This window comes from Microplitis mediator, chromosome 9, assembly GCF_029852145.1.
Source record: "Microplitis mediator isolate UGA2020A chromosome 9, iyMicMedi2.1, whole genome shotgun sequence".
Lineage (NCBI taxonomy): Eukaryota > Metazoa > Arthropoda > Insecta > Hymenoptera > Braconidae > Microplitis > Microplitis mediator.
Window position 1 is genome coordinate 15397075 of NC_079977.1, and position 19332 is coordinate 15416406.

Sequence of the window (19332 nt, forward strand, 5' to 3'; positions counted from 1 at the left end):
TAATCACTCGCGTTCAACACGTGGCCAAGATGGCATCGAGGCGCGAACAATGCCGGTACACGCGATGAGACAAATTTAATTGAGAATAAATGAGATTTACAGATGAGAGCAAAATCATGTAAGAAGTAATTACTTTGAATTATTTCACGCAAAATGCAACGATTTAATTTATGAGAGCGCAATTGATTATTAAGAGAAAACGAGATTATAAATTAGCACGATGCGTCAGCCACGAGAACTGTAAACAATATAATAGAGAGAGAGCGTTAAAAGAGTGAGAGAGACAGCGCATCCGTCTTCTTCATCCCCACTCGAGCGGTCTTTGCGATGAGAATGCGACTAGCAGAGCTGCCTATGATTGATGAATAATCGCGGGAGATTTGAACACGTCATATTAAAAAGTATATTCAGACTGATTGTCAACTACCCAGTATAAGTAAACAATCAAGATACCCCACAACATTTTATCTCGAATTGAATTTCAACCAACAACAATCTGGTCTCCAACTCAGCAAATCTTGTATCCTGACAAATATTTTACAGTGGAGTCTCTCTAACTTTGACTGAGACGAAACCGAAATTCCAGGAATTAAAATTGTAGAAGTACCCCTTCTTTTTACTAGAAGGCGTGGCTTAAAAAAAGTGAGTCAGTCAAAACGACCCGCAAGTTTTTAAATTTTGAAGGTTAGATTTTTCTAAAATTGATATGTCAATTTTATTGTTGTTAAACTTCTTTAATAGAAAATCAATTTTTCATTTTAATAGTAAAAGTAAATAAATTTTTTTTTGTTATGAAAATTTTCAAGCGAAAAATTGATTATTTTATTAAGAATCTATACTAAGCAGTTTTTAATAAAATATTAAATTCAAATATTCTAAATCAAATCATACAAAAAAATTTTTTAATAACAATTCCAAATTATTATTTGCAAGTAGCAAATTTTCCATTGAAAATTTAGTAAATTCTTAGATGTAATAATTAGTATAAGTAATGAATTAAATCTATTATCTAAATTGAAAATGAATATTCTTTAGTTAATAGTGAAAGAGAAAATTAAAAAAAAATACAAATTAAATTAAAATGTCAACAGTTTTTATTGTCATTAAGAACATCACAACTAAATTATTAATTTTTTCAATATTAATAACTAATAATTTAATAATCTATTTAAGAAGATATAACTATAATTTGTTACAAAGTCGTAACTATTCACAGTAATAAATTAATTATAGTGAGATCTACGAAAAGTTGAATAAATAAAGTAATACAAACAGATATTTCAATACAAGTATCATCACAATTAAAAAATTAAGTCGAATTATTAATAATATTGCTGGAATAATTTTATAAAGTCAAATTGTTCGATATTAGACAAGTTATTTGAATTATTCAAAAATACATGATCGAAGTTTACATCTCACATAGTCATTTCACTTCCGATCGCTTTACGAATAGTTTTTAAATTTGTCACCTAATCAAGTCGATAGTGAGAATTTCCTTCGCAGTGATTTATTAACAAGTTAACAGAGTCACTGAGAACTATCCAATCGGGTGGGTGACGATTCGTAGTATTTTCATTTTTATCTTGATTATCTTCATTTTTATCATCGTGGACAGCTTGAAGAATTTGTTCGTCGGTTAAATAGTCTTCTGAAGACATTGCAGTGAAGTTTATCCATTCAGTGACTATTGCCAAATTATTCTCGTGGTCATCTGACTCACTGAACTTTTCGCAAAACTTGTTTACGATGTCTTGTGTATTAATTTGACCCACTTGATTGACACTAGATTTTTTAGAGTTGATAACATGCTGTAAAATTGTTTCTACTTGTCGCCACAGCTGAAAATTATTTCAAAAAAATAAACATAATTGAAATATTAATTTATTATTGAAATACTATCTATTATCAATGAAATATTTGTAGATAATTTGATGATTGCCCTTATCCCTTTCCAAGACTTTATAATTGTTGTTTGTGAAACAGCATTCCAAGCATCGGATACTCAAAAAATAACTTCCTTCATGGTTATTTGTTTTAAAGCTCTAATAACACCAAGTCCAATATCTAGTTTACTCAAAAGGAATGACATTAAATGCACTCGGTAGTTCATTTTAAGATTTTGTAAGCATCCTTGATCCATGGGTTGTAAAAGAGAAGTAGTATTAGGTGGTAAAAACTCAACTCTTATATCCCCTTTTTTTATATTTTTGGGATGCGATGCACAGTTATCAACAAATAAAACTGCTTTGGTCGGTAATCCTTTGCTTTGTAAAAACTCTGTAACCCTTGGAACAAATTCGTCGTAGAACCATTTTTCAAATAAGGGTCCTGTCATCCATGCACTTTTTTGACTTTTATATGATACGAGGATGTGTGATAATTTTTGAATAGCTCTAGGCTTCTTTGATTTACCTATAAGAACTATTGGAAATTTTGACGTTCCTGAAGCATTACTGCGAGCCATAATTGTTACACGCTCCTTTTGTACTTTAAAACCCGCAGCATTTTCATTTTTGCTCTTAATGTTGTCCTCGGAATGTCACGAAAAATTAATCCTGACTCATCACAACTAAAAATTTGATCAGCAGTGAGTTCTTTTTTTGCTATCATCTCAGAAAACGATTGCTGATAATCATTAGCAGCTTGGTGATTTGCTGATAGTTTTTCTCCACTGACCACGATTTTCCTGACGCCATGACGTTTTTTCCATTTATCTAACCACCCTTGGCTGGCAGTAAACTTAGTTTTATCATCTAACATCTTTGCATAACGTAAGGCTTGTGCTTTTGTAAGTACTCCAGTGATCGGACAACCAGCTCGACGACGTTCTTGAAACCACATCCATACGGCTTGATCAACTAATTCATAATCAGGTTTTTTGTGACAGACACTTGAAATCTACGACATTTAGCGCCTATAGCCGGCAACTAAAAATATTAGATAAGATACAGCTGGTAAAAAAGATACCTAATCGTTCTAATAATGACGTCATCATCGGATCAAAAAATATTTTTTGGTTACATGTGGGATATCAAACGACCAAAAAATATTGAAGTAACTTAACGAGCCATCTTGTGACAAAATTTATCATCATTTTAATTCGTCCACTTACCGACTTCTCTCTAATTATCAACAAATACTCAAAACAATCTTACCAAATAAATAAACGCGGATTTATAACATGCCATTTATAGGCGACTAAATGTGGTATTTTAAATATCTGTCACCAAAACTAATGTATTTATCTAGTATAATCGGGGTTCTCTGCGACCGGGACACCGCCGTGGTGACCCGTCAGCGGTTATGAAGGATCGGCTAGATGAGACATGCGTCTCGAGATATTCTTATGATCATGTATCTGCCTACTTAATTTTAAACCTAACAACATTCAGCTTGAGTCTCGCGTAACACCAGTGCGTGGCTCGCAAGAACTCTAATATCACCTTTTGACACCTAAACTGATCTGCCGCTATCTTTCTAATATTTGAGCAAGCCATTAACACCATATTATTACCAACAGCTACTGCCTAGTCGCTGCAAACGAGTAATTACGAGATCTAAACGAGCAAGTACGAGCTTGAACCAGCACTGTGAGTCTTCACCCTAAGATTCAAGATCCTGAACTAAGTCTAAGACCACCTAATCACGCCAGCAGCTGCTTGGCCCTGCCAAGCTAGAACCAACAACGTACATCATCTACTTACTGCGTGTCGCTTGACATAACGAGATCCTCAACTACGAGAGTCTTTCGCCTGGCACAGCGAAAACATCATCAACCAGAGCTACTAGTCAGCGGGCCCTTTATCAGGCTCGATTCCAGATCATCATCACTCAACACCGACCGAGTCAGAGCACGTTAGTTCTGTTGCCACCAGCTCAGCCAGGAGGAATCCAAACTGCTGAGTATTCACCAGCACCAGCACCAGAGTCATCAAATATAGTCCACTACTCTAACATCCATCTGAGTCCAACATGAATTTACAATAATTAATACATAAGATAATTTGTTCAAAGATCAATAAATTTGTTAATTATACAATCTAGTTCTTGCCCAAACAAATTGTCATTGCTTTTTTTGATATTTAATTTAGTTTTTATTCCAGGGATATCTCTATCAGGGCCTGGATAGGGATGTTCTTTGTGGGATCTCCTTGTGGTGTCCCTATGAGGGCCCTGGTTCGAATGCCCTGGTAGTTTCTCTTGAAGATTTTGTCTATTGGGAGATAGCTGAGACTACCGAATAAGGACCCAATAGGCATGACATAAAACTTTTTAGTCAGGTTATTATTATTTGTCAGCTAATGCATACGCGTCAGTGCTATAATTGACACGTGGTTTTATGGCTAACTCAATTTTAAGTATTTAAATTAATAAGAATGTAAAAATATACATGACAACAAAGGCAGTTCAATTATTCTGATGATATTCAACTCATAAATTCAATATATTGAGACAATGTGAATTGTCTTCTTCTCCCTCAGCCTTGCGGTTCCCATTTGTCTCCGTCTCGTTGCCGTCTGAAACCACCTAAAGCTAGAGTCATAGTGCCATGGTCACATGACTAATTATCACCTCAACGCATGACCGTGAGGGGAAGTGGGGAGCGAGCCTAAAAACTCAGCCCTAAGATCCTACGGTGATTGAACTTCACTTCGATCCTGGATCAAATCGCGTTCAGACGTCTTTATTGTTTAGTATCAATCATAATCAGGCAATTATACTTGCAATAGTCACGTACTTTATATTCTGTAAATCTTATATTTCTTTCTAGCAATTAACTTGCAAAGTAATACTTTTATTGTTTATTAGTTATTAATTATAATTAAATTTAAGTGTATTGGAAGCATTATACGTTACCGGCGACACATTCGCGGTAGTAAAATTAGGATTAAGTAATAAAATCAGTGTATAACAAGGCGTTATTCCACGTGGTTACTGATTGCGTATCCAGTGTTCCAACCAGGACTGCGTTATTGTACCTTGCGGAAATTAATGTAAGTGAATGAATCTTTGTTACAATTGGCAATAAACTTGCGTATTTCGATAACATCAATCCTTGACATTATACATTGCCCTTGTCCTATCCTAGTGCTAAAATATTGGTAAGACCACCGAATAATAGGATATAATAATTATAAATTGAGTTACAAGTAGTAACTCGACTATCAATAAGTATAATGTATAAAATAAATACAATCTATAATTTTATAATTAGCCGTGAGGTAAGTTGATGAGCCTTTTTTTATACGTTGCCGAGTTTGAATAAGTGCGGGTCTTTGCTTTGCAAGAACCCCAGCCCACTGCTCTGTCCAGCATAAATAAAAATTCGTAGAGGCCAGCCTAAGCCAGGGTTCAACCCGCGAATTCTGGTGGCTGCTGGTAAAAATCGCGAAGAAGAGAAGCGATTTGTCTCAATATTTAACTAAGATCACTGCACTCTGAATAGATATGGAATAGCACGTGGTGCACAAAAACTCAGAACCTGGCGCGTGGCTTGAATAACTGAGAATTTACTGTTAGTCGAGCTGAGAAGAGTAGTATTAATATAATAATCAATTTGGATAACTCATTGAGATGAATCACTGAGAAAGACTATTAATTTGGCTCGAGAATTGTGAAATAACTCGTATTTAACTAAAGAATGAGAAATGGCGTGAAACACACTGGTTGAACGTTACGATGATAATCATCATGGCGATGATGACGTCGCCTTTTTCTTCGTTGGTGAAAAACTACCAGAGTCAAGAGAAATTAATTACTCTAGTCAATGAAGTAAGAGGAGATAAGTAGAACTCTACTAGTCCCCGCTAATTTTATGCTCGACAGCCATTTAAGAAAGTTGTGATTTTCGAACAATGTTATTCTTATTGTGACTATAATACTTGTAACCATGTTAGAATGGAAAAGATATGCTAAACTATTTACTGTTTTACGATGCCTTAATTGTTGAAGCATCAGTTATAATATTAAGTGTTGAGAAATTGAAGTAAGTCGTTTTAAATTACGTTCGTATTCAAATCAGTACACTGATAGAAGAATTTATTAAATATTAATAAATTCATTTGATTAGATGCTATAATTTCATTTATTAAATATCAATCAATATTTGTTAACATTTAATAAATATTTATTAATAGTTAACACATATTTATTAACAGTTAATAAATTATTGTTAGAGTGAATGTGTCTTTTTTACGGTGCGCCGTGAAGATCGTTCCTAAAAAGATAACGCTATAACCTTTCTTGATAAAGATATGATACTGAGTACTGAACATAAAAAAAAAATTTTGTGTTGAGTTTTAAATAAAAAAGTTTAAAGTGACCCATAAAGTTTTTCAAAAATTGATTGAAATGGATGTGTTGCTAAATTCATAGGCTCTAGGTGAACTATATCCAATGTTGATGAATCATTACAATTCATCAAATAAGATTAAAGTCTTCATACATATGGGAAACCTTGAAACTTATTAATATGAAAATAATTATCATTTTAGTTATATAGTTTTTCTCATTTTTCTGTAGAGCATGATATAACTGATTTAGATACTCTGAAAGAATCATAGAAAATAGTAGCCGGTAGAGTTGGTAATACTGATTGAAGTCTCCAATTTTTGCTTATCTTCTAAAATCGGTCTCTTATTCTATCGATTCTATTGATGCAATGTGTGAGACTTTTCTTTAACAGAGAACTCAACTTTCCATGGAGTTATAACTGTAAAAACTCAACTACAATTTTTTGTTATTAAAATAGTAAGGAATATTTTTCGATTAATATTAACAGCTTAAATTTAGCAGGATGTTTTTTTTGTATTTGAAAAGGTTTGAGAGAAACAGCACTTGATTAAAATTCTGAAATTTTTACATTAAAGTTCACTCTAATCTGTTTGTCTGTACGTATAAATTATTTATATAATGCGATTTTATTTGAGAAAATATTTATTAATTACCTATTAAGATGGGCATATATACATATGTTGCAATCGTTTACAAAAAAAAAAATATCGTTAATGTTAAAATCTATTTTAACTAATATACCTTATCTTTATTATTAAAACAATATTCAATTATACACACATTTTACTAAAAAATATCGTTACCACTGCACTACTCAACAACAAATAACATAACAATATACGTCAATTCTCGCCTAATTAATGTCAATATAATAATGAAATTTTTGCAAATTTTTTTTTTTTAACTTAAATGTTCTTATACTTGTAAATATTAATGACATAACAATATTCTCAAAATGTAGAGTAAAAAAAATTAATCAATATTATCAAGTAATATTAAGGTATGGTTGAATGCTTTGAAAAGTTGATCATTAAACAAGAGTTGAAATCACAATACTAGATTTTTTTGTTACTTAGCCCTCATCAGCACTACGATAGTATACATCTTGTAAAATCGGGATTATACTTGAGTGAGGGTTTCGCGGCACAAGTGAAGTGAGTGTTGTCAATACACGAGAGTACACTACTCGATCTTACTATATGTATACAATAGCATATGTAATGAATGCCCGGAAAAAACGCCGCTAAATGTCTACAGTTAGAGTCATGCAGTTGGGCATGTAAAATAAATTTACTATATTATTATTAAAAAAGATTCATACTCAATGGGTATAGATAATTTGTTAAATTGAAAACTATTCACTCAATAAGAAAAAAATGTCAACTTTGGTGTTATGTCATATCAATTAATAGAAATATGTGAGGTTGTAAAATTCAGCTGATATTGCATGAATCCATGCAAGTGTGTGGTGATTAATTAGATGCACTGTGCAGTCTAGAGACTTTAGTCATGTTAATGAAGTAGCTAAATTCAAAATGACTCAATAAAAAAAGGAGTTCATTAATTCGTTAGTGGCTTGAATCATTGAGTAGAAATATACACGATCTATCTCACTTAAATTTCATGATTTAATATTAAAATTAGTGATTTAATATATAGTAAATTACACTTTTGACCATTCAGAAAGAATTTCATTTTAGTATAAAATTTTAGGCGACTAACTTTAGCCAGCTAGTGGTGTATTCTTCGGACATAAGTTACATAAAGTCTTTTAGACTCTCTTACGATAAAAACAAGAAAATAAAAAAAAAAGAAACGATGTGTAATAAATTAAATAGAAACTACATGTTTTTACCAGAGTTGAAATAATTAATGGAAAAGTAATTATACGGTTACATTTCAATATTGTATGAAGGAAAAAAAAAAGAAAAAAAAACAGTTGCAACGAAGGGGCATAAAAAAGTATCTTGGATTATGTGTTTAAATCGTGTAGAATTTGGATCTTCTGAAAAATTTTAAATGAAACCTACAAACAAGGAGGCAAAACAAATACTTTGAATTTTCTACAAACAAACTAAAAAACAAAATCTGTAGTCTATTAATTTATAGTTTAATAATGAAAACAATGATAATTATTGATCTAACCACATTCAATGCTCAATTTTTGTGACATATTATTTAATAAATGTCAAATCGATTTTTTAGTACTACAATATCTTAAATTTTTTCTTATAACCTTTATGTCGCGATTCTCTTAGATTCTTCTATATTTATAGGTTATAGTAAAATGTTATACTGATCAGAGTTGAATCAATTGATAATGATTCATCGTACACATTTTATGTATCGTTGCATGAAACTTTGAAAAAAAGAATGTTAACTTTTTTTTTACTTTGGTTCTGATCTCTCGAGGCCAGATTATGTCCGGGATGTAATATCATCCCAAATTACTCGCACACTCGATACAAAAAATACACACTCTTAAAGAATACGTCATGATTTTTTTAATACAAATAAAATTAATTAATCAACTCAACTTAGAGCAAGCAATGGCTCGACTGTCATACGAAATTTTCTAGCTTTGCTTTCATGGTATTTTTTCATTTTTAAAAGTTTTCTTTTGCCTTGACTCAACTTTTTCATCGGTGCTTCAATCGTTGTCATATTGTCATCCTCAATATTATCTTCTTCTAACATCTTCAAAGTTTCAATAATATTTCTTGGTTCTGTGGTTCCTTCAGCTCTACTACTTTTTGTGCCGTTTCTGTTAGCATAAACAACAGATAAATGTGAGAAACTAGATTTAGGGGGTGCTGTAATATCAGCAAAATCCCGGAAATTTGAAAAAAAGTCCCCAGCACGCACTGGTTGTGGCTTAGGATTTCGATAATAATTTGTTGATCTTCCTCTAGCAGCAGAACTAGACGAATAGTAGGGGTTATACAAACTTTCATCAACATTGTATTCATCATTTTCTTTTTCTTCAGGGTAATATGTTCCACCTCGTATAACGCCAAAGTTACCCGAACCTAGTAATGGATGTTGTGTATCTTTGGATGTCGATGCTGATGTTTGATAGGCATTATTACGATCACGTTGAAAATAACCAAGAAAACGATTTGGGCGATAACGTTGCTGCTGTTGTTGCTCATTGTACGTAAGTCGATGATTGGCAAATAATTCTGCAAATGATGGAAAGAAATTCTGACTTTCTTGTTCTAAGCTTTTATCTTCTTGAGCTGTTAGTCCTATTTCAGCTTTATGAACTTCGGTTCCCGGATCTGCTACTGTTGTCGCTGCAGATAATGATTCTTCGTCAATTGAGAGTGTAGCTGGTGGTTTTGTAGCTTGTTCAGATTCTCGATTCTCGGTTTCGGCTCCATCTGGTTCCATATATATATCTGAATCATCTGAGTCATTATAATCTTCGCTATGAACTTCAGATGCAGCAGCAATGGAATCCTGTAAATAGTAAAAGTATGAATCAAAATTTTATATACGTAGTAAGGCCCAAAATGTAAGTAAAAAAATTATGAGAATATATTAAATGGAGAAATAAATTAACATTGTATAAAGGATAATAAAGGAAATAGAACGTGATCGTGTATTATTTAAAAAGGGAACGTGACTTCGTTGTTGCCTTGACATTTAGCATTTCTTATTCATAGCGTACAACAACCTTATGTGAAACTCTAAAGATCGAGGAACGTTCATCTCACAAATATCGCTATCCATAGTAAATTATATTTATTATACAGAACGCTAAGAAAAAAAAGAAAAAAATTGAAAACATAAACACTTATAGTCGCGGTGGTTGATACCGTCATTATTGAAAATCTTCACATTAAAATCTGTAGTATAGGTTACAACATTTACTAGGTGCGATTATAGAATTATGAATGTTTTTTTGCCATAGATGACTATAATACAGGCAAATAAGTATTTCTTCATCGAGATGAACTGGGGATGATCACTCCCCACTAATTTTTTTACAGTCCATAATGCCATAAAAAGGCTGAAGTAAAAATACGAATAAAGACACTGCGTGTGTCAATTGTTGTTAAGAAAAAACGAAAACAGGTAACGAAAAATAACTATGTCTCCAAAGCTATTTATCGCAGGTACTCTGCCAAGTATCATTTTAAAGGGCGATGAATGTATGAAAACATGAAAGAAAAATATCTAAAATTGTAAATTTCTATAAGAGTTATAAATTATTAGAAACAAGTAGTGTTAAATATCACGGCTGTAAGTTTTAAATGCTTTAATAATTTTTTCTTACAATCAAAATGTTTATTTGGTTAGTGTAAAGGAAACAAAAAGTATTCAGTTAAAAACAACTTGAAAAATTAAAATCGGAAGAACTAGAAATATTAATACAAAAAATTCAAGAACTTTAATATAATTACATCAACATTAAAACTAAAATTACAAAATCATAAATATAGGTCAATTTTGGAAGAAATAATACGAAAAATTTATGATAAATTATTTTAAGCATAATATCAAGTTGGTTAAAATCGAAATAAAAATAATAATGGAATAAAAATTTTTAAAAATGTAATAAAATTACTAGACTTATTTTTTAAAAATCGATTGTTTATTTTTTTCAAAAATTATACGGACTATATTGTTCGAGATGACGAAAAAAAAATATCGATAAGTTTGAGCTTTTGATATTAATATTAACAACCGCCTAATCGTAATTTTGGATTTCCCATTTAAATAATATGGGAAAAATTTTTTTTAAAGTTTGGAATTTTATCACTCGCCAGGGAATCAGTGAATCGAAACAATCAATAGGTAGTTTTGTTGAAAATTGAACGCTCTACAAAAAAGATCTCTTATAGTTTTTCGATAAATTGAATTTTTCATAAGTTATTTAAGGTCAAAGTTGGATTCATAATAAATTTTAGTATTATTTGACTTTTTCGGCAAAACTATCAAACTTATCTTAAAATGTTACTAGCGTACATATTTCGCGCACAAGCGCGTGCGTATCGTTTTTCATATATTTATATTAATGTATATTTTCGTGTCGTTTGTATATATTTTTTTGCTTTCGACCAATCACGTTACGAATAGTTTGGCTTCACATACATTTCATCTAAATTTTATTATAGGATAGAACATTTTGTAGATCATTTTATCTCCTACAAATTATCTGCCATAAAGTTTCCAAAGTTTTAAAAAGTACTTTAGTTACATGCATTCAAGCGTAAGTAACTAAAATCGACCAGAATACGATTTCTTGAAACGAATTAACAATTAAACGCATTAATTTTTTTATTTTTTGTGTGGTCGTATATTTTTCATTGCTATTAACTATTGCAATGAATAGTAATCACTGAAAAATCTATAAAAATATGAAATAGCCAGAATTTTGAATTTCGTTATTAATATCTTAAAAATTGAAAGTTGACTGAATTTTTTTAACATTTGTTTCAAAGCCACAGCTTTAATCGTTTGAGTGTATTTTGTTGTCAATTAAGACTCGTTTTTTGTTAACAGAGGTTCTTACTTTTTTCTCTCTCGCACCCAAATGGGTGAAAGGTATTATCTTTGTTGCTTTAGTACAGTAATCAGAAACTTTAGCCGAGCTTGTCTCCTAAACAATTGAATATTATCAAAAATATAAATCACACTTAGCTAAATTAGACAGTAGTGCACCAATATGCGTACATTGTATTTACAGATTTTGCTATTGATAGAACTCACCCGAAAATATCTGATAACCCCTGTTAATAACTTTTGTGATTTACAAGTTTTTTGAATTTTTTATTCTGAAATTTTTCTTTTTCAATGCCGAACAAATATATACACATTAGTGACAACGATTGAGGGATATTAAAAAAAATCAAAATTTTTAAGTGCGATTTTTAACATCCTGTAACTTGGAGAGGAATGCTCGTACAGTAAAAACAAAAAAAGTTTTTATTTATGTATTTTATTTTCTGAACTGTTCTAAAATTTCGAAAACAATCACATAAGTTCTAAAATGTTTGAATATCGAATCATTTAAAATTAATTGTTATCAGTCTAGAATATTTTCCGATCGGGTTGTTCGGAATATATTCGCGTAATTTACAACTTTTAAATATATTGTATAATTTTTGGGAATGATTTAAAAATTTTCAAAACAATCTTGTGCGTTTCAGACCGATAAAATAATTTCGAACTAAATTAAGCATTTACATATATATATTAGAATTTTATTGAATTTCCAGAATAACCCAAAACAATCTAGAAAAATTAGAATCATATTCATGAGATTTAAGCAACCAAGTACAATTTAGAGCTTTCCAAATGGTTTTTGAAATTTTTGGAACAATCCAGTACATTCTAGACTGATTGGAAGAATTTTTAAATAATTTTGAAAATTTAAAAGTATTATAGAATTTTTCAGATCACCTGTGAAATTGAAAAAACAATACAAAACATTCTAAACAAATTAGAATCATTTTGAATTAATTTAAAACAACTAAATATAATTTGGAGCTTTCCAAATAGGGTTGCCACCTCTCTAGTTTTGATCAGGAGACTCCTAAAATTTTAAAATAAAATCTCCTAAATTCAGTAAGTAAAATTTTTGTTAAACAAAATTAATCAAGTTTTCTATGATATCATGTTCATGTTGTAAGTCATTCAACAACCCGGGTCGAAAATAAAACGTAATTCAGGTTCGCTTCACCTTATTTTCATTTGAAGTTACCGATTTTCTAATAAGATCTCGTCTTTTTCGACTTAAGTTAAATTTTTCTCAACTCTCAGAGCTTTTTTAATCTCAGTTTGAACTTATTCGGCTTCACTTCGAGCACGATAGTCATTTACTTTACTTTTGACGTACTGAACCAAGTCGAAAAAAAGTTATTTATTCACCTTACGTAGGACTTGCTCAACCAAATCAAAAGCAAGCACTATTTTTTAGTGTAATATGTGTTTTTCGCGTTTCACCTTAGTTGCAAATCATAATTTACGCTTACGCTCCCGAGTCGAAATTTAACTTCGCTTTAAGTACTCAATATACTTAAAGATTCCGCGCATTTTCATCTCCAGACATAATATCCTCGACAAAATATCCTATGGACAAAATATCTCTTTTTTATTTAAATGTTTTATTTATACAGTTCACAACTAATTTGCCCCGTGTAAAAATAATCTTAGGTCATGGTGATCATCATAATGAATCTCATGATGATATCACGGTGATGATCATGATGATCTCATATTTTGACACAATCATGAGCTCATGGTGAGATTATTATGGAACTAAGATTTAGAGATGAACTTATTCATATTAATGTGATAAGTAGTTTCTTACAATTATATCATGATTTGATTGTATTTTCTCGAGTTGTATAATTAAAAAAAATGCATGCAATAATATCATGATATTCTGATCAGAACTCTGTAATTAGATCTAACAAATTTATCATGAGTGAATTGTTATCTTTGTGTCTGTATGATTTTAGTATGAAGACGCTTTGCTGTTTTATTAACTTTGACTTGAGTATTTATAAATTTAATAATTCTAATATTATTAATCATCGCCTAACATGATCAAATCAATGTTGTATAATTCATGACCCGGGAAAAAATGATCAGACCTGATCAGACATGAACAGTCATGAGTTTTCAGGCCTGATCGGACATGAAAAATGAACGGATAGGATCAGAACTGATCATGTCTGTTCATATCTGATCAGGTATGTTCATGCCCATCCGGGTAAAAAAATTATACACTGAGAGAAACATTTACTGGTATTTTATAAATTAATTTACTCATATTTGATAAATTGATTTATCAATATTTGATAAATTATATATATCAAATACTCGACTGTATTTATTAAATATTATCCTACGCACACCAAATATTGATCATGCGGTCATTCTTAAATCATAGCAGACTCGTTACCCCCTTAGCAATATTGCTCAAGATTTTAGCAAGTTTTTGTCGAATAAGGAATTCACAATATACATCTTCCTGAAGATAATCTGTAAAAGATTGTTACTAGAATATAAGCCTACAGTACCATCATCGTAAATTTTCACTACAACATTATCAAAAGATCATGAAGGAATCATAAGCTTACTATCCCTAGTGAACCCAAATTACAGTAAATTACGGTAATCTACCGTAAAATACAGATTTACCGTAAATTACGGCAGCTTTACTGTAATTTACGGACGATTTGCCGTAAAAATTCAGCAATTCACTGTAAAGTACAGTAAGTTGGTAATCCACTGTGAATTACGGTAATTCGGTAATCCACCTAAATTACGGTAATTCAATGATCCACCGCCAATTAATAAATAATTTTAATTTGAAAAAGGATATCCTGATGACTTCCTGATAAAAAACTCATTAGAATGATATGAACAGACATGATCAGTTCTGATCCTATCCGTTCATTTTTCATGTCCGATCAGGCCTGAAGATTCATGACTGTTCATGTCTGATCAGGTCTGATCATTTTTTCCCGGGTCATGAATTATACAACAATGATTTGATCATGTTAAACGATGAATAATAATGTGAGAATTATTAAATTTATGAATACTCAAGTCAAAGTTAGTATAACAGCAAAGCGTCTTCATACTAAAAGCATACAGACACAAAGGTAACAATTCATTCATGATAAATTTGTTAGATTTAATGATAGAGTTCTGATCAGAATATTATAATATTGTTGCATGCATTTTGTTTAATCATGCAACTCGAGAAAATGAAATTAAATCATGATATAATTGTAAAAAACTACTTATCACATTAATACGAATAAGTTCGTATCCAAATCTTAGTTCCATAATACTCTCACCATGAGCTCATAATTGTGTGAAAGTATGAGATCATAATGATAATCACCGTGATATTATCATGAGACTTATTATGATGATCACCATGACCTAAGATTATTTTTAAACGGGGGATGCTTGTTTTTCAGGGAAATTGTGATAATTTATAAATAAAAAGTAACTGCCTATTTAGAGTGCTAGTTTTCCAGGAAAATTGTGAAAATTATATCGAAATATATTTTGTCGGGGATATTGTCCCCCAAAAAAATTTTAATGTTTATTTGTACTATTCACATCTATTTTGGGTGCTTGTTTTTCAGGAAAATTGTGGGAATTTATAAATCAATAATAACTGCCTATTTAGAGTGCTAGTTTTCCAGAAAAATTGTGAAAATTATATCGAAAGATATTTTGTCGGGGATGTATTGTCGGGGAATGAAAACGCGCATTACCATACTTAAATGTTCCTATTTTAGTACTTGAGATTCTTAAGTGGACCTAAATAAGTATTTTTCATACTTGATACTCTTAACGGGTCCTACGGATTCTAAAAAGTCGAAATTCAACATCTTTGAAGAACCTATAAAAACTATTCATTATCATTGGATAGGATGAATTCTAAACTTTCTAATTAAAACCTAAGTATCCTAAATATAAATGATTGTCAACTCCTATATAAGTTCTTTAAATTCTACGTTACTTATTTTTCTAATTTAACATCTTTCAGTGAACCTAACTAAGCCCTATGAGTATTCTATACGCTAAATAGCTCCTACAGATTTTATAACAGAAAAAAATCACCTTTTTTTTCAAATCTAAAGGAACTTTTCTTATCATCAACGATAATAGAAAGTAACAACAATATCAATGATATATGGACAATCTTTAGGGCTGCAATTAATAAGGAATGCTCTAACAAACGAAAGTCCAGCATCGATATGAATAATAATAAAAAAAATAAAAAAGACACTTGTGACACTGATTCTCCAAAATAAGAAAAAAAAGACCTACATCACCAGACGCTGAGAATGAAGAGAATAATTGATAATAATAATTAAAATTATATTAATGATGTAATGAAAAATCATACAATATAAATCTACTTTAATAACAAGAACAAAAAAATAATAAACTAACTAATAAATAAAAATTTCAATATCCAATAAATCTCAATGAAATATTTCATTTTTTAATTTTAAATTATTAGAAAGACATGTAACAGTTTTTTGTAGATTTATGCTATTTTTAAGCCGAAAAATTTTTATGAAGAAAATTCACTTTTGAAAGTAACTTGCAAAAAAAATTTCTATATCTTAAATCTCATTGTATTATTTTTGTTCAGAATTTCCATCAGTTATTTAAAAATTTTTTAAAATTATCTTACTCGTTGAACCTATTTTAATTACAAATAATCCAAGTAAATATAAAAACAGTATGAGCCTGCTAATTTTTTTTTTTTGATATAATTTAGAATTTCTAGGGTTTAATTCGAAAGTTGAGTATTGATAGGTTCAACTAATTATGGTAGAAACATAGATCTAGTAGGTCCTAATGGATAATGCAGAATTCCTAGGTCTTAATTAAGATATGGAGTACCAATACGTTTTCTAAAAATACTTTAATCACTGTAGAATGAATAGGACTTAATAAGATTTTAGATTATGCTTAGGCTCTAAAATGTATTTACAATTTTTAATTTTTACGCCTATTTAACGACTGAACATGTCATTCTCTCCCGTAACGGACATTTAGAGGTTTTATATAGGAGTTGTTTTTTTATAGAAAATAAGTATTCAGTAAGTCCTTTTCGTTCTTAATTTTAGAGTTTCTAGGTTCAGGAAAGGTTTAAAATTTCGACTCGGACTACTAGTCTATTGCGCCATTTATCTTAAATTAGCTTGTCTAACTGGCTGGTGATACTGATACATGGAGTTTCAATGCAGGTAATCATGAGAAATATACTATGTGACACTGGATGAAACACGATTTAAGATTGCGGATGACGTTAGTTTTCGCCTTTAACTCGGACAGCCAACTTCACCCGGGTCTAAAATCATTTCGTTTCATTCCTTGTCATACAATGGACTCGACAAAATAGCAATTCTCAGTTTTATATGTTTTTCTCACCTCGTAAACACCCCTGATGTTTGTGACTGCACTCCCATCTATAACAATAAGCAAATAATTAATAATCATCAGTGGTTATCAGTATAAGGCGCAAAAATAATGGAATATGATATAAATAATTAAATAAATTTTCCGTTTTAAACGTCAAGTTTATTAAAGAAATTAATTCATGGATACAGAAATTATGATGCATTTACTTAAATTATTTAGTTTTGTATTTGTATAATGAGTTGCCAATGAAATAAATAATACGAACAAGCCACCCACTAGTAGACAGGAGTCTCGTGCTTAGCACATACTCGGGTTGTACATATACTATATTAAACACGTAACCAGTCTCATTTATCATTCAACCAAACAAATTCCTCATATAATATAATCTGTACACGAGGCTGCAAAGAAAAAACAGAGTAATAAGGCATACGGTTCAAGGACAACAACCGCTTTCTTACAATCTCGGTCCATAAAAGTTAAACAAATGTATTTGTGAATATTTTTCAATGAGCGATTGTTACTTTTGGCTGTCATTTTCTCTCTAGACTTTTTTAGTCATAAAATAAAAGAAATCTGGAAACCGGTTGACCCTGCGGGCCAACCCTGGAAGTTCCCGCTGCTTTCGAGCTCAAGGAGCTCGAAAATATTATGGCCAATATATGCTCGAGCTCTTTGAGCTCAACAATACCTTCGAGTACATTAAAATTATCGAGCTCGAAAAAAGTCAGGTTTTGTATTAATCTCCGAAAATTCGAGGAATTTAAAATAATCAATGAGGATTGTTTTTTAACGTTTTGCTCACAATTATGCTTGATCACTTCAATGTTTTCCGACAGGAACTAACAGAAATGATCAAGATAACCATTAAATAGATATCGAAGCCCTAAGTTTAAAGTTCACGGAGAAAAATTCATGATATAACTAAAAATTTTGCTAATTAAACGTTTTTTTTAATCCTTACTTTTATTTTATATTTATGTTATAATCTTAATTTATTTTTTTAACTTCCCGTGATAAAAATTGAAAATTTTCAAAAAAAGGGGAAGTTATTGGTTTCGATCCGATTTTCGAAGCTCGAGTTTTCATCAGATCTTGACGTTTTGAGGTTCTCGGAAGCTATTCCAACTATTTACAGATGAACGTCCAGCCGCGCGTGTGTGTGTGTGTGTGTGTGTGTGCACTTTTTTTGTCTGACAATATCTTTAAAACGAATCAACCGATTTGAAGGTGCTTTACGACAATCGAAAAATCTCACTAAGCCTTAGAACTGAATAGATTTTGAAATCGATCAATTGAGTTTACAAGTCATATGAAAAATAAAAAATTAAAAAAATTTGTTTCCAAGTTTTTGTGGCAGAACTCGTACTTCGCTCGACTGACTTATTTCGTAGTTTAATTAAACGTACACAGTAAAATATCCGGAGTGAATCTGGATTAAAATTAAATCCGAATTCACTCCGGAATCACTCCGCCACTCGGAGTTCCGGAGTTTAAAAAAAAATCACTCCGCATGCGGAGTGAATTGGGAGTTTTTTTTAGCGGAGTGATCTCGGAGTGATACGGATTTTATTTCACTCCCAATTCACTCCGGTCCGGAGTTTTAACATTTAAATGAATTTATATTCAACTGTTAAACAGCGTGTGTGTGCGAGTGCGAGTGCGTGCGTGCGGGTGTCTGTGTGCGCGTGTCTGTGGATGTGTGTGCGTGCGTGAGTGCAAATGTGTGCGTGTGTGTGTTCGGGTGTGTCCGTTTGTGCGAATTTGTTCGGGTGTGCGCGTGTGTGTTCACGTGTGTGCATGCGTGTGCGTATGTGTGTGCATGTGTCTGATCGGGTGTGTGCGTATGTGCGAATGTGTTCGGATGTGTGCGTGTGTGTGCATGCGTGTGTTCGGGTGTGTGCAAATGTGTGCGTGCTTGTGTTTGGGTGTGTGCGTATGTGTGTTCAGGTGTGTGTGTGTGTGTGTGTGTGTGTGTGTGTGTGTGTGTGTGTGTGTGTGTGTGTGTGTGTGTGTGTGTGTGTGTGCGTGTGTGTGCGTATCGGTTGATCAGTACTGTAATACGCGAATTTTTATTTCGATTTTACTTAGTGCAGTTATATTTTATTCAATAATCAA

General features: G+C 31.4%; 2 protein-coding genes across 2 annotated transcripts in view; both read right to left on the bottom strand.

The window, feature by feature from the left end:
• Positions 1-1472: 1472 nt before the first annotated feature.
• LOC130674193 (jerky protein homolog-like) lies at positions 1473-2467 on the bottom strand. The gene is made up of 2 exons (XM_057479463.1): positions 2018-2467; positions 1473-1841 (listed from the first exon to the last, which is right to left on the bottom strand). The coding sequence occupies exons 1-2, from the start codon at positions 2465-2467 to the stop codon at positions 1473-1475; spliced, it is 819 nt and encodes a 272-aa protein (XP_057335446.1).
• A 4461-nt stretch (positions 2468-6928) lies between these two features.
• LOC130674789 (uncharacterized) overlaps positions 6929-19332 on the bottom strand; it is a 54324-nt gene continuing 41920 nt past the window's right edge. The window contains exons 2-3 of the mRNA XM_057480205.1: positions 17224-17261; positions 6929-9759 (exon numbers count right to left, since the gene is read on the bottom strand). Coding sequence (XP_057336188.1) covers positions 8830-9759; positions 17224-17261 — 968 coding nt within the window. The 3' untranslated portion in view covers positions 6929-8829. The remainder of the gene's footprint in view (positions 9760-17223; positions 17262-19332) is intronic.

Bases quoted from the DNA above. Each gene is read 5' to 3' on its own strand.
- LOC130674193 (XM_057479463.1), bottom strand. From the start codon at position 2,467: ATGGCTCGCAGTAATGCTTCAGGAACGTCAAAATTTCCAATAGTTCTT. The intron at 1,842-2,017 runs GTTATTTTTTGA...AATAATTTTCAG, and splicing joins AACAAATAACCATGAAGGAA to CTGTGGCGACAAGTAGAAAC.